The sequence below is a fragment of the Bos taurus genome, chromosome 10, assembly GCF_002263795.3.
Source record: "Bos taurus isolate L1 Dominette 01449 registration number 42190680 breed Hereford chromosome 10, ARS-UCD2.0, whole genome shotgun sequence".
Lineage (NCBI taxonomy): Eukaryota > Metazoa > Chordata > Mammalia > Artiodactyla > Bovidae > Bos > Bos taurus.
Window position 1 is genome coordinate 86,777,076 of NC_037337.1, and position 15,353 is coordinate 86,792,428.

Consider the following 15,353-nt stretch of genomic DNA (forward strand, 5'->3'; position numbering starts at 1 on the left):
ATTCTCCATGAATGAAGTGACCAGGAATTGGGTCAACAGGGAAGAGCGGGCCTTTCTAGAAGTTTCCAGGCAGTATCCTGATGGGGACTTGTTCCTCTTGAGAACTACTCAGACTAAAAGCTGTCTGGTGCTGGTTGATGGAACCTGGCATCTGTGTTGAAGATTTTAGGGTCTCGGGGATGATACAGGTACTGGGCCAGCTCTACACATCAGACCTCAGGCTTACAAACCTAAGACCCTACTGAAGGAGGGATGGCGCCCAGGCTTATCAGGTGGACACAGCCCTTTTCCACTGCCTGATTCTTGATGTTTATCCAACAAAGCTGTTAACAGGATGTCCTTCCCTTGCCTTCACCTCCCCCCATCCCCCCACCCCTCCACCCCGCCCCCGACATCAAAGGACCCTGTGTGAATTGGTTGGATCCCTATCAGAGATCCCTATCAGGGCTTTTTCCCCAGTGGCTCAGACAGTATCTGCCTGCAAAGCAGGAGACCCGGGTTCAATCTCTGGGTTGAGAAGACGCACCTGGAGAAGGAAATGAAAACCCACTCCAGTATTCTTGCCTGGAGAATTCCACGGAGAGAGGAGCCTGGTGGGCTATACAGTCCAGGGGGTTGCCAAGAGTCGGACACAACTCGGTGGCTAACACTATCAGAGATGATAAAGAGCTACAGGGTTAGGGTGTAAGTGGGGTTTGCTCTTCTTTCTTTCTTCTCTGTCTCTTGACTTCTGTCTAGCACCATCCCAAACTTAACCCAAGGGAGCATCTCCCTTCTCTTGGTTCTTCAGGACTATGGGCCTTTGTCTTTGCTGAGTTATTCAGGGGTGGGAGGTATCCTGCAGGTTCTGGAGGCCCATCCGGACTCCTCTGCCTCTTCCCCCTTTTGCAAGCATCTCTCCTTTTCTCTGCTGGTGAAATCTGTAGCTTGGCCTCTGAGCCCCACACGGTTGGAGATGAGGCCTTGCCCCAGCGTGAGGACAGAGAGGAGGGTATTGGGAGGTAGGGCTGGCTTTCCCTTGCTCATCAACTTCTCGGGATTAGACAGAGTGTCCCCGAACCACGAGTGGAGTGGTATTTGCTGTGGCTCCTGTCCAACTCTTTCTTTAGAGAGGAGGTGAACACAAATCCCTTTTGGTACCAGATCAGTCTTGATGGGACAACTCTGCTGACTCCAGGAAGGAAGGGGACAGGAGCTGGAGCAAGGTTGGGGGTTATTTTTCTTCCTCTTCCTCTCCCCTGGACATTCCTGATCTCTACCCCTACGTTGCTGTGTTGGCATGGCTGCGGCTGCCCAGCTGGCTCTGGACGCAGCTGTCTCTGCTCAGGGCCATTTGCTGTGCCCACCAACTCAGAAATGTAGGAAGTGGGGTGCCATGAGTTGTGGCCTTAAAGCAGGGTCCATTGCAACCAGCTGTTTGGGGTGGTGGCTCCCCTTGAGCAGTCCTCGCCTCCTCAGACCTTTGACCTGGGCTTCCTGTTTGTGGAGCCCCTCAATGAACTCAGAGGCCCGTTTCTTCTCTGTCAAGGAGCTAGGCAGGAGCACGCCGGGGTCCCACCATCCACCCCTTCCTGGGATTCCAAGGGAGACAGCAGCTGAGAATTAGCTCTTGATTTCTGTCCTTGGGGGATGCTAAGTCACTTCAGTCATGTCCGACTCTGCAACCCTATGGGCCGTAGCCCATCAAGCTCCTCTGTCCATGGGATTTCCCAGGCAAGAATACAGGAGCGGGTTGCCATGCCCTTCTCCAGGAGATCTTCCTGACCCAAGGGTCGAACCCTCGTCTCCTATGTCTCCTGTATTGGCAGGCAGGTTCTTTACCACTAGCACCACCTGGGGAGTCCTCGGGGCAGTGAAGGGCCATTGTTTCTAAGCGAGCTCCAGGAATCTCCAGCTTCAGCACCACCTGGGCGGGGGATGGGGAAAGGGGGAGTGTTGTTGTTAGATATGCAGATTGCCAGGCCTAGGGGGCCAGATCCAAGGAATTACCCTCTCCAGGGTGGGACTTTAGAATCTGTGGTTTTGATTCTCCACCAGGAACTGTGATACTGAAATTTGAGAAGTCCTGGTACGGGAGCCGTGGGACCCTGACCCGGCTCTGCCAGCCCCCGTCTTTGGGGCCTCCTGTTGGACACCTGCCCTCTTGGGGCATCAGCTTCCTTATCTGTAACAAGGAAGCCAGCCTCACAGGTGGACATCCATGTTAAACGATGTGTGAAAGCTCCTGAGCCCGGAGGAGCCTCCATAGACATTCACTGAGTGCACATCTGTCTTCTCCCTCCCACCAGACTCAGGTTCGCAGCACTCCTTCAGGTGCCTCTGGATCTAGGCCTTTCTTTCACCTCAGCTGCTGTCCCAGGAACACCACTCACTGACCCTCCTCCCTGACACCATAGGTCAGGAAGGAACTTAAGCAGACCTGCCTGTCCACTCCCTCCACCGATGCGTTAGGTTGGTGCTGGCATCGCCACCCTTCTAGAAATAGGTCACCCCCCATAAGACCTTGTTTATAGAAAACAGGCCAGAAGAGGCCCTGGTGGGCACATGGTGGGGACTAAGAAAGTGCTGATGGAAAGATGGACGACTGCTGTTCTGGTTTTACCCTTTATCTTTGGGGCATTATCTTCTCATTGCTGAAGGGAGATTCCAGAGCATATATTTGCCATGGAATGACATGTCACCCAGGGCCTCAGGAGCATGGGAGTGGTGGGTGGAGGAAAAATGCAGCTTGGCCCAGCCCTCCTACTAATCTTTTCCACTTTTTATGTGTCAGTGGGCCTCCTGAGAAAATCCCCTCCACCTGCTTCCTCAGCAGCCTTGGAAGCTGGTCCTGGGAAGAGTGGCAGGTGGGGAAGCTCCTCCTCCTTTGAGACTGGCTGACTTGAGGGGTGAGACCTGGGAAGACCTGGCTGCCAAGAGACATTCTCAGCCTCTAGCCTTGGGACAGGCATCTCGATAATGCCTTGCTTTATTTGTGGAGTAAAGACAGTCCTAGGGCTTCCCTGGTGTCTCAGTGGTAAAGAATCTGCTTGCCAAGCAGGAGATGCGGGTTTGATCCCTGGGTCAGGAAGATCCCCTGGAGCAGGGAATGGCAACCCATTCCAGTATTCTTGCCCAGAGAATTCCAGGGACAGAGGGGCCTGGCGGGTTACAGTCTATGGGATCGCAAAAGAGGGAGCAACTATACAACGATAATGACAGTCCTCCTTGGAAATGTTCGGTTCTCTCAAGGCTACTGTGAGGGAAGGAAGTTGTGTTTGCAGGGATCAGACCACCACTGTAATTTTGTTGAGAGACACCCAGAGATATTGACATTTTCTCCAGTTACTGTACTGCCTCTGACTCACTGTCCAGAAAGAACTTTAAGAAGAAAGTTATTTATTTACTTGGCTGTTTCGGGTCTTAGTTGGGGCATGTGGGATCTAGTTCCCTGACCAGGGATCGAACCCAGGCCCCCCTACATTGAGAACATGGGCTCTTAGCCACTGGACCACCAGGGACGCCCCTAGAAGGAACTTTGATAATAGGTCCAGAGTAATTGTTAGCCATTCTATAATGACCCAAACACATTCCTTAGTTATGTAGCAAATCCCCATTGCAAAGGACCCCATTGGTCCCTGGCTCATCTTGGGTCTCAGACCACGTGTTCCTGGGCTGCTTGAAGCCTGGCTCAGCAAGGCTCTGTGGGAAGAGAGCAGGGCTGGGAGTGGACCCACAGAAGTCCTGATGTTACCTCACTACCGATCAGCTCTGTGACTTTAGCGAGTTGAGCCAACTCAGTTATGAAATGGAGAGAAGGACGGGCCCTCCCAGGGCTCTGTGTCTCATCTGTGCCATGGGCTTCCTGCTGTTCACCTCACTGGATGGTTTTGATGCTGTTTGCAAGCTGGATGTGCAGGTGCCTTGAAAACTGAAATTCTGTGCAAAAGGGCTTTTGAAAGTGAAAATGATAGTCGCTCAGTCGTGCCCAACTCTTTGTGATCCCAGGACTTATACAGTCCATGGAATTCTCCAGGCCAGAATACTGGAGGGGGTAGCCTTTCCCTTCTTGAGGGGATCTTCCCAACCTAGGGATCAAAACCAGGTCTCCCACATTGTAGGCGGATTCTTTACCAATGGAGCCACAAGGGAAGCCCAGGAATACTGGAGTGGGTAGCCTACCCCTTCTTCAGGGATTGTTCCTGACCCAGGGATTGAACCGGCATCCCCTATATTGTAGGTGGATTCTTTACCAACTGAGCTATCAGGGAAGCCCCTTACGTGCCCTGAAAAAAGTATCTGTAGACTTGCCCATGACACTCAGAAAGTAAAAGGCTTCCTGTATATAGATCAGGTCCTGGCCACCTGGTAAAGAGCCACCTTGGATTAGGGGCCACACCCTTGGTTTACAGGGCTCACCATTCTTAATTTTAGAATCAGTTGCTGATTTTAGAAAAAGTTCTAGTTGTTCTGGTTGTTGGGGCCTCTCCCAGAGCTGCTGGGTTCCAGAGCATCCCTGCTGATTTGATCTTTTTGACTTGAGCCATGATGCAGCTCCTGAGGTCCTATGGACCATTCTAACTCCTTTTTGATTCCAAGAAGGGCCTTTTGCAAGGGGATGGCACAAAGCAGCTTTTCAATCTCTGTATGCCCTGGATGGCTCCTGTCTTCAATGTAGGCAGTAGCCTTGGTGTCAGAACACAGAACTGACTTAGTCCTCACTGTCAGGAGATGGGTCCCAGGAGTAAGAAGTCTTTCCTCAGGGCCTAGTAGTCCTGGTGTTACCACATTTTCTCCCAGACCCCTTACAGTTGGGCTTTCCTGGTGGCTCAGTCGGTAAAGAATCTGCCTGCAATGCAGGAGACCCGAGTTTGATCCCTGGGTCAGGAGGATCCCCTGGAAAAGAAAATGGCAACCTACTCTGGTATTCTTGCCCCGGAATCCCATGGACAGAGCAGCCTGGTGGACTACAGTCCATGGGGTCGCAAAGAGTCGGACACGACTGAGCTACTAAACCAGCACCCCCAACCACCTAAGGGTGATGCTGACCCATGGTGACAAGCGGGGCTGGCGGGGCTCAGACCATCCACGTGAGTGTGATCACTGACTTTTCTCTCTCCAGAGTTCTTCTGTCTCTCCTTGGGGAAGAGAGGACCCCATTATCTGCCCCAGGAGTGCTTGCCTTGTATTCTCATGCTGCTCCACAAAAATCCGCATCCTTTACCAGGGTGTCCCCACTGCGGGCCGGATCTCTGTCCCTTGCAAGTACCCGACACAGGCCCCTGGCCATCAGTCTGTGCTTCTCTTTGAATTCTATTGATACTGGATTGCAACCATTCCAGCCAGCCTCTGGGTGTTTCCCCAGTTGACAGACCATTCGTAATGTGACAAATGAGAGCAGTAAATGAAGGCTCTAACCCCCTTGGCTGTCTATCTCATGTGGTAGAACCTTGGATTAAGGGTTTCGATGGCTGGTTGGTTTGTCGTTATGTCTGACTCTTTGTGACCCTATGGACTGTAGCGTGCCAGGCACCTCCATCCATGGAATTTCCCAAGCAGGAATACTAGAACGGGTTGCCATTTCCTTCTCCAGGAAGTCTTCCCAACCCAGGGATTGGATCCAGCTTGGCAGGTGGCTTCTTTGCCCCTGAGCCACCTGGGAAGCCGTTAAGGCCTATGTGTATGTGTGCTAAGTCCCTTCCGTGGAGTCTGACTCTTTGCAACCCTATGGATTGTAGCCCACCAGGCTCCTCTGTCTATGGGATTTCCAGGCAAGAACACTGGAGTGAACTACCATGCCTTCCTCCAGGGGATCTTCCTGACCCAGGGATCGAACCCACATCTTTTACATCTCCTGCATTAGCAGGCGGCTTCGTTACCACTAGTGTAAACCAATTAAGGGCTATACTCTCCATTTATAGGGCCAAGCACTCTGACCTTTATGTCAGTTCTTGGGAGCTATGGTTTCTTTGAGACAATGCACCACAGCCATTATTTACTGACTGAACAAATATTTCTTGAATATCTACTCTGTGCCAACCCACACTCTGAGCTCTTAGGAAAGAGTTGTTTGGTCACTCAGTCATGTCCGACTCTTTGAGACCCTATGGACTTTAGCAATAGAAAAGAAAAGTTCCTGAATTCACATCTAAGAGAAGAGGGATTAGACTCTAAGGCTGATGGAGTGACTAGTGGTGGAAGTGTCGGGCCAGGTAGGAGGGGAGCTGACCTCAGGTAAGTAGGTCCTGGGTAACTCTCTAAATCCCAGGCCAGAGTTCATGGTATTACTCTCCGGGGATGGTGGTAGATATGGCTAATTAAAAGTTTTTCTGGTGCAAGGTTTATATTTTTTTTCCTTTCCAGATCTCTCTGGGACCATGAGGCAGGGCTAGTTACCTTATGAAGTTGGCATCTTAGGGAAAAACTACCTAAGGCCCCGCCTGTCTCTTTTTGGAGGCTCACCCTGAAGTGGGAGGAGCTGGGTCTGGCTCGTGGCAGCCTGTTAAGAAACCACTCTTCCAGGGCCTGCCTGTGAGTAAGCCCTCTGGTCTGAGTTTCACCTCTGAAAGTCAGAAGTGGGGGTCTTTCAACCAAGGAAGCCCAATCAGACTCAGATGAAAACTTGGGAGTATTAGAAGTGTGTATGGTCACATAAGGGGCTTCCTGATAGCTCAGCTGGTAAAGAATCTGTCTGCAATGCAGGGTTCAATCCCTGGGTTGGGAAGATCCCCTGGAGGAGGGCAGGGCAACCCACTCCAGTATTCTTGCCAGGAGAATTCCATAGACAGAGGAGCCTGGCGGGCTAATGGGGTCACAGAGTCAGACACGACTGGCGACTAAGCGTGCACTCATGGTCACATGAACTGCTTTCAGGAATGACAGCATGTGACATATCAGACAAAGGAAACAGTTCTTCTGCTTTGGGCTATTTCACCATCTGTCACCAGGCAGGGAGTGGTGAGGTTGAGCATGGGAACAGTACCCGAGATGTGTGAGTTCAACTGTTGGCTGCCGTGGGCTGGCGTCTGATTGGGGGTTGGTGGAAGTGCCAAAGCTCCATCTCAATGGAGCTTTTTATTTTTTCCAAGAGTTGGAGAAAGTGAGGTCTGCATCCGCCCCTTTCCTGGCCTGGTGGTTAGAAAGATGTCCCTTTTCTTTCCTCTTCCCCGACTGAATCACTGGGGAAGTTCTAGGAGCCTGTGGCCACTGGCTGTCTGCTCTGTCATGTGAGGGACCTTTGGCCATGAGTCGGGCACTTGGGGAAAGGGGAGCAGAGGCTGGAAAGGGGGGTAAAGGCTGCTCTCACCTAGACCAGGACTGAGCCTTTGCTGATGTCACCACAAGCACAATTTCAGGAGCAACATCTACCCTTAAAAGGAGGCATGTGTGCATCAGGAGCCTCCTGAGGTGATGACTGAAAGCAGCACAAATATGAAGCTGAACTAAAAGAAAAAAAAAGCCCTTTGTCAAAAAAATTAATCAAAATTTCCCAGTAGAACTCAGGCCCCTTCCCTAAACTTAGCACCTTCTCTGTTTAGAGCCCAGGGTACCTCTGCTATCTGCACCCTCTCAATAATGAGGAGGAAACCCATCCCCAAGGCTGTAGGTCAAGTTCAAGGAGTGTTGGCTGCTTGGAAGCTTGGTAATGCCCTTCGTCTTGCATTTATCTCCTCCCCTACCTTTTAGTGTGGAGCTTCCTATCAGTGGGTGTTCAGTAAATCTTAAGTGTAGGTTTGAGGGTGGGTGGTTGATCAGCCTACATTCCAGTGACCCCCGTGTCTGATTTTGGGGAGCTCCAAATTGGGGGTCTTCCCTGCGTTATTCCACCTTGCATCTGCTTTCTTTTGGTGGTCAACTCTTGCAGTTCAGCAAATTGCTACTCTGCCCAGCTTCTTTGCTGTAGCAGAGACTGGCAATACTTGATTTAGGTTTGAGCTGTGGAGTTCTAAAAGTCTTCTCTGTTCAGAAGGTATTTCCTGAGCCTCATCTCTGTTCTTGGCAGAGTACTGGTGTGGCATGGGGAGGGGTCACACAAGGTAAGATTTATCAATGTCCCTCTCCTAACATCTAGCTGGAGAGATGACAAATAGCCTACATGGAAGACAATCAGAAGTCAAGCATGTAAGAACAGGAAAACCCATAGGGGTTGACTAAGTGGTCATCAGTCAGACTATAGCTGGAACCACATCTGCTGATTGCTTACTCCAGTAGCTAGACTCATGGGAGGCGCTTGAATGATAGCATTGCACCTGTAAGCCTGGAGATGTTATCAGGTCTCTGAGGCAGTTACTTCCATGAAATATGCCCAGTTTGTGAAGGGGCTTGGAATCCGATTGCCATGGGCTCGTGTCTCAGTTCTGCCATTAGAAGCTGGGTGACCTTGGGCAAAGTTATAGTTTTCTCTTCTGTAAAAACCAAACCAGAGATAATCTTGACGACTTCAGGGAGTTGTTGTGAGGAATTTAATGAAATAGCATGAAAAATCATTTAGCAACTGCCTAGCACACAGTGGGTGCTCATTATGTATTCATGTCCTTCCTTCTGCTTTGAATAACAGCTAGGACTGGAATGTTCAGCCAAATGGTTAAGGCTACGGACTCTAGTACCCATGGCCTGAACTTGAAGCCTAGCATAGAACACTTGCTGTTCTGTGACCTTGGACAAGCTACTTAAATGACTAGTTTTCTCAATTTTAAAATAGAGATTTGGGGACTTCCTTGGTGGTCGAGTGGTTAAGAATCCGCCTTCCAATGCAAGGAACACGTTCGACCCCTGGTCAGGGAACTAGGATCCCACATGCCATGGGGCAACCAAGCCTACACACCACAGTGAAAACCCAGCACCGCCAAAACAGCATAGAAAGCAAAACAACAACAAAAAATCGGGATTAAAGGAGGGTGTGTGTGCACGTAGGTACAGCATTTAGAAGCAGAGCCTGGTGGGCTGCCGTCTCTGGGGTCACACAGAGTCGGGCACAACTGAAGCGACTTAGCAGCACCAGCAGCAGCAGGCCGGCAGCTGTGGCGTTCGAGCACAGTGAGTCAGCCTTGATGGAGCTTCTGACCTTCCCTGGGAGGCAAGTCTTACAGGCCGTCCCGGTGTCCCTGGTGCTCCTCCTGCCTCCACCTCACCTCTTTCCTCAAGCGCCTGCTAAGTTGCTTCAGTCGTGTCTGACTCTTGGCCTGCTAGGCTCCTCTGTCCATGGGATTCTCCAGACTAGAATACTGGAGTAGGTTACTGTGCCCTCCTCCAGCGGATCTTCCTGACCCAGATATCAAACCCATATCTCTTTCGTGTCCTGCATTGGCAGGCGGGTTCTTTATCACTAGCGCCACCTGAAGGACTGAGGAAATCCAAGAGTGTCGAGGTTATGTAAGCCACCAGCGCAATCACAGATTTGAGGACAAACCCTGTGATTAGGGGAGGGGATCCTAAGGGAGTCTAGAGTCTGACCAGCTGTGACACCGCTTCTCAAGTTCTTAGGGACCTAAGCTTAGCGTTTTAAATCCAAAAACCTCTTTCATGGGCGATTTGTCCCCAAATCAGAGATTGTTTTTGTTCCTGAAGGTCTGCTCCATCCTTAATCCTGAGTTGGCTTTTTCAGAAGAAGCCAGGGGCTTGGATTTGGGAATTTAACAAATACAGTCATGTGAGCAGGCTCTGCCTGCACATTATTGCTGACTGTGATGTGTTCCTAGGAGCTGCCAGGTGGTCCTGGGTGGCCCGTCCTCATGAGTAAACCGTTGATCGAGTTCAGTGTTGCTGTGCCCAGCAGCTGCCTCGCTCCTTTCTGGGGCATCCAAGACTCAGTCCCAGGACCGCCCTCTGAGCCTGGGCTTTCCTGCAGCGTGCCACACCGCCCTGGGGGCCCGGAGGCTTTTCTGTGCGTCGTTTTGCCCAGATTAGTTATGCCTTGATCACTGAGGTGTGGCGTGTTCACTGAGGTGTAAGCAGTGGTCTGAGTGGCCCTGGCCAAGCGGGGAGAGCAGCGTAATAGGTGCGGAATTTTGTGTTGAGGTGCCCACTTGCCTCCGCAGCACCGCTTTGTGGTGTTCAAATGCACACAGCAGTGTGTAGGGATGGACCTTGAGTGCTGAAGTCACTTCTGGTTTTGTCCACAGGGTGTGGTGGCAGCCTCCCTGCGGGTGGCCCTGCTGTCCACGTCTGAGGGACCAGAGTCCAGACGTGAGCCCAGGAGTGGGTGGGTTTGTGTGTATGGGATGGAAAGTTGACATACTGCTTTTTGTAGCACCTTTTGGTGCTTCCCTGGTGGCTCAGATGGTAAAGAATCTGCCTGCAGTGTGGGAGGCCCAGGTTCAATCCTTGGGTGAGGAACATTCCCTGGAGAAGGAAATGGCAGCCCATTCCAGTATTCTTGCCCAGAAAATTCCATGGAGAAAAGGAGCAGAGAAGGATGAGGAGGAGAACCAGGATAGGTGGCTGAGCGGATGCATCGGTCAAACGAGCACGTCTTGTTTGTCCAGGTGGCCTGTCCTCCCAGGGTTGTCGCCCATGCTGTGGGAGGGCGTGGCGGGTGGGAAGGGAGTGAAGTGAACCCTCCTGACATAGAGCATCCTGCTGTGAAGTCCATTCCGATGGGCCCACTAGTCCTCAGAGCAACCCCCTGAGCGGCAGTACAGTACCTTCCTGTGGGCTAGGAAACAGGCGAAATGAAGGGAAATAACATGTCAACATCAGCCTTCTAGTGACTGGCAGCTGGCCTGTGAACTCAGACCTTTCTGACTGCGGAGCCTAAGCCCTTAACTACTGTATAGAGTGATGACAAGTCAGAGGGACACTGGGGTACAAAGGAGGAAGGGGGAGAGGTTTGCTTTGAAATGAACAATGTTCACTCTTAAAATGAACCTCATGGGTGTGAGCTCCTTGAGGAGCAAGGTGATTCCCAGTGAAGACATAAGGAGACCAAGTTGGAAGGGAGCCTTCAAGCCCGGGGCTTCTGCTGCAGGGAAACTGCTGACTCACTAAGGGGACATTTCTGATCCTTGGTCCCAGGGAGCTAGCTCTTGGGAGCCCTGAAATCCAAGAGATATGTTATCCTGATCTGGTGACTATGGCCAAAGGGGAGGAGTGAGGCAGTGGGGGCCTAGCCGTGGGGCTGTGGGCCCGGCTTTCTCTGATCAGCCGGTCTGCCTGGGGGAGGAAAGGGCCGAGGAGGAATGAGATTCGGTGGGTGAGAACCTGCTTGCTGATATGGTTGCTTCCTATCAAGAGGAGCAGCAACCTCCTGGCCAATACCTGGGTCTGGAGGATGAGGTGCCTGCGACCCTGGCAGAGGGCTCAGATGGGGACCAGTGGTCTGTCCCGGTTCCGGTAGGACTGAGCCCTCACCATGGTGTTGACACAGAGCTCCCTGCTTTTTGCGAAAGCCCCAGGGTCTTCCTTAGATAGTCTGGGCGTGTTCATGATCAGGCAGCTTTGGGGAGACCCTGGATGGTCTGGGCATGTTCATGACCAGGCAGCTTTGGGGAGCAGCTTTGTGCCTGGGTTCTGATTCTGTCTGACTTGGGGCTTTTCTGGGTGCCCCATGTGGATGGTGATGGGGACAGTGGTTCTGTGGGTCTCAGAGCAAATAAAACACATGTTGTGATGTGCTGTGTAGTGGTTAAGTGTGGACGTCTTACCCCAGATGCAGCCTCGTGATTTCTGGATTAATTTTTGCTCTGCCAAGTTCGTGAGCGAGAATGACAAGTGATGCATGACGCAAGTATGGCTTCCTCCTGTCACCCGAAGCCCTCAGGCTGCATAGGCGTGTTTTTAACTGGGACATTTGCTCTGCAAGTGCTCATGATCGCAGCTCTTGCAACAGGGTTTAGATGTCATCCTTGCGTTTGCAGAAAGGGTGAAATCAAATCAAAGATAAAAATAGAGTGTCTTCCCAGTCTGCATCTCCATCCTTCATTCACCCCGTTTGGATTAAACGTCTTCTTCTGGGGCAAAGTGCACCATCGTAATTAGGCTCCTAGGCTCTGAAGGCTGGAGACTGTGACTGGGTTTGTCTGTGAGTTGTGTACTTTGCCCATGACTATTTGAGGAGGATAAAACTAGAACAAATGCTGGGGCAAAGGGCAAGCCAGAACCAGTTAGCAGTGATTTTTTTTTTTTTTTTTAAGCAGTGATTTTTAATCCTTTACATTCATGGTGTGGGTCCTTGCTTTTTTTGTGAGCATGGAAAAGATGAGGATCCTACCCTTGGGAGCAGCATTCTCTCAATTCTTCACATTTTTCTTGGCCTCACTTGGGCTGCAGGTCTCTGGTTTTCACCCTGGTGGGTGTCCTCTCAAGTGTGTGACAGAACTCAAAGGAGTGAAAATATAGGCTTCTAGGTTGACTGATATCACACCAGCACCATTTCCTGGGAGGCAGGAGGTGAGCTGGGGCCCAGAGTCAGACAGAACTGGTTTGGGAACCCAACTCTTACGCTACCAGCCAGTGTGATGCTGGCTGCGTACTGACCAGTTTTTCTCATTTTTGTCTTTGTTGTAAGAGTTCATGGACTAAGTGAAAAAGATAAGCTGTATTACATGCCCAGTGCCTAGCAGATGCTCAAAAGCTAGTCAGGATCCTACCCTCTTCCCACCCACAGCCCCACACTGATTTTCTTCCCTTACGACTGGAAATACAGCATGGTTTGTAGAAAGAACATGGTCATTAGTGGGCAGACCTGTGTGATTCTACCAGCTTTGTGTAGATAAGACCTTCTACCAATATCCATCTGTCCATCCACCCAGCCAGCCAACATGGCTGAGTTCCTGCTAAGGCACAGACTCGGGATCTAGGAGCTGGGTATAGGGCTCTGCACACTCACTGAGCATGGCTTTCAAGAAGCAGGAGAAATATATGCTCTGGAAAACAGAAGAGGCAGCAGCTGGCAGTGCGATCCCTGTGTTTGAATGTTCACACTGGGTATGAAAGTACTGCCAAAGCTGGCATCCTCCTGGAGAAAGGTCCCTGTGGGACAGCCTTGCCACCTGGCCAGGGCTGCCTCAGGCCCTTAAGCTGATTGCCCCATCCTGAGGCTGCAAAAGTACTCATTCAGGCTTAGAGTGTGGACGGAGTGTGGACAGAGGATGGAGGGGGGCCTCTGAGGGCTCAGGTGTGCAGCGTGGACCCAGCTGGGAGGACCTCCCTCTCAAGGCAGAACATCACTGGGCATTAGGTCCCCCTCCATCAAGGTCCTTTTGAGAATGAGAGAATCCCAGGACCTTGAGTGAAGTCCCATATCTTCCCTCATTCTTGCCAGAGGGACCCTCTGGCATCCTGTTTGACGCTAGATCTGCAACTTCAAAGCGCTTAGGAAACCAGAGAGGGCGTGCAGTGGCCCAGCTTCCCAGCTGTGAAGGCTACATTTGCCCCTCTATCTTTGGCTGGTTTTTACCCTCAACATCTTGGAGACCAGCAGTTAAGAAGCGGGACTCAACTCTGATAGATTAATGTAAGTGAGGATCAGATAAAGCTCTAAGGACACGAAATACCTTCTCATGGAGGAGCCTGCTCGCTTGGACTTTTCTCATGACTTTAGCCCTGAAGGGCAATCTAGGCCCCATGAAGGAGGCACGTCTTAGAGATGCCAGGAGATCTGGTTTCTCAACTCTGTGTGACCCTGAACAAGTCACTAAACCTCTATTAAGTCCTCTAATAATGGGTGTATAACAGAGGATGATAAAGGAACTCGGGAACTATTGTTCAGTCATTTCAACCCACAAGTATCTCCATTTGTGTTACCTTTTGTATCTTTCTTTTAATTCTCCCTGCCCCCACTAGATTATAAAGCTCCTTGAAGCAGTACTCTGCCATATACGTCTCTGTACTCCCTGAGAAATCTAGCAGAATACATTTCAAAAAGCAGGTGCTTAGAAGATCAGTTTGACTTGTTGATTGTATACAGTACGCACTGGAAGAATGCTACTCTGAACCTGTTGATGATGACTTTTGAGACTATTTCAGAGCTAAGAATCACTAGTGAGTACCTTGAGTGGCTATAATTGACAGGCTAGAAAACCGACTGGGACGATGAGTGCATTGGCAGTTAATGATGTTATAATCGGCCTGAAAGCAAATAGCTTCTCTCCCTGCAGTTGCTTTCAAATTCAATAAAGGAGAAGTGGTACCTTAACACAAAAGAGTTAGCGTCTCTCAATTCTAGAATTTGAATCTTGCATGAGTTTTCAGGCTGTGTTCCAATTTCCACCTTGGTATTTCATGTGGCAGAAGGGTTTGGGGCCTTGTATCTCAGCTGGTCACTCCTGAATCACGGTGTTTCTGCTGTCAGAAATACTCAACTGTTAGGTCCCTGAAGTTAGAACTGCAGTGCTGATATGAGATGTTTCAGTTTGTTGGGGTATGTGAGTATGTGTGTGTGTGTTTATAGCCAGTTTGCATGTTCCTATGTCCTGTGTATATAAATTTATGCAGTTCTGTGAATTCACACCACAGATGCTTTCTAAATGACAAGTTACAGAGTGAACTGAAACATTTACGTTTGTCAGTGTGGTCACAATGTTTGGCTTCCGTCTCTCACTGGATGCAAGTTCTTGGGGTTATAGCGTATAGAATTTATCCCTCAGGTGGTCTCTCAGCTACAGTTTAACAGATTCAGTGAAATCAAGAATTTAACTGGAACCAAAAGCAAAACTAGCGTTGTTTTACTTTACCACAGAGATGGGAGTATAAAAACTGTTCTTCATTAATTTGTTGTTAAAAAAAAAAATCGCCTGCAATGAGAACCCCAACTACAATCTTTTTCAGTGGTTCCCTCGTAGCTCAGTCAGTAAAGAATCTGCCTGCAAGGCAGGAGACCTGGGATCGATTCCTGGGTTGGAAGATCCCTTGGAGAAGGAAAAGGCAACCCACTCCAGTATTCTTGCCTGGAGAATCTCATGGACAGAGGAGCCTGGCAGGCTACAGTCCTAAACTGTACACTAAACCACCATTGATAGTGACGGTGGTCAAGAGAGTGTGTGGGTTGAGCTGTCAATCAAAAGAAAGATCTCTGGTGTCTTGAGTGGGAAACAACCCCTGTCTGGGTTTTAAGGACTGGAAGTTGAGGATTGTTTCTTATTAGGAGTCTCTTAAATGTGTGCCTCTTGGCTATTGATACTATAATTGATTGTCTCTGTCTTCTATAGCTTGGAATTGCCATTGGGTTCTTGGTCCCTCCCGTCTTGGTACCCAACGTCAAAGACCAGGACAAGCTTGCCTACCACATCAGCATCATGTTCTACATAATAGCAGGTGTGGCCACTCTGCTTTTCATCCTTGTCATCATAGGTAAGGTCACTGATAGACCCATGGGGGGCGGGGAGACAAGGATGTCCTGCTGACCTGGGTGAGGACCTTGTGAATATGGCCCTAGA

The 15,353-nt window shown here is 50.3% G+C and overlaps 1 protein-coding gene across 4 annotated transcripts in view; it reads left to right on the forward strand.

Moving 5' to 3' along the window:
- The window catches only part of FLVCR2 (feline leukemia virus subgroup C cellular receptor family, member 2), a 56,295-nt gene that overhangs the window by 13,630 nt on the left and 27,312 nt on the right, over positions 1–15,353 (forward strand). For 3 of the 4 annotated variants that reach the window (XM_024997364.2, XM_024997362.2, NM_001192143.1), the window contains 1 exon segment: positions 15,126–15,267. In XM_024997364.2, the coding sequence (XP_024853132.1) occupies positions 15,126–15,267 (142 nt within the window). 4 annotated transcript variants of the gene reach the window in all.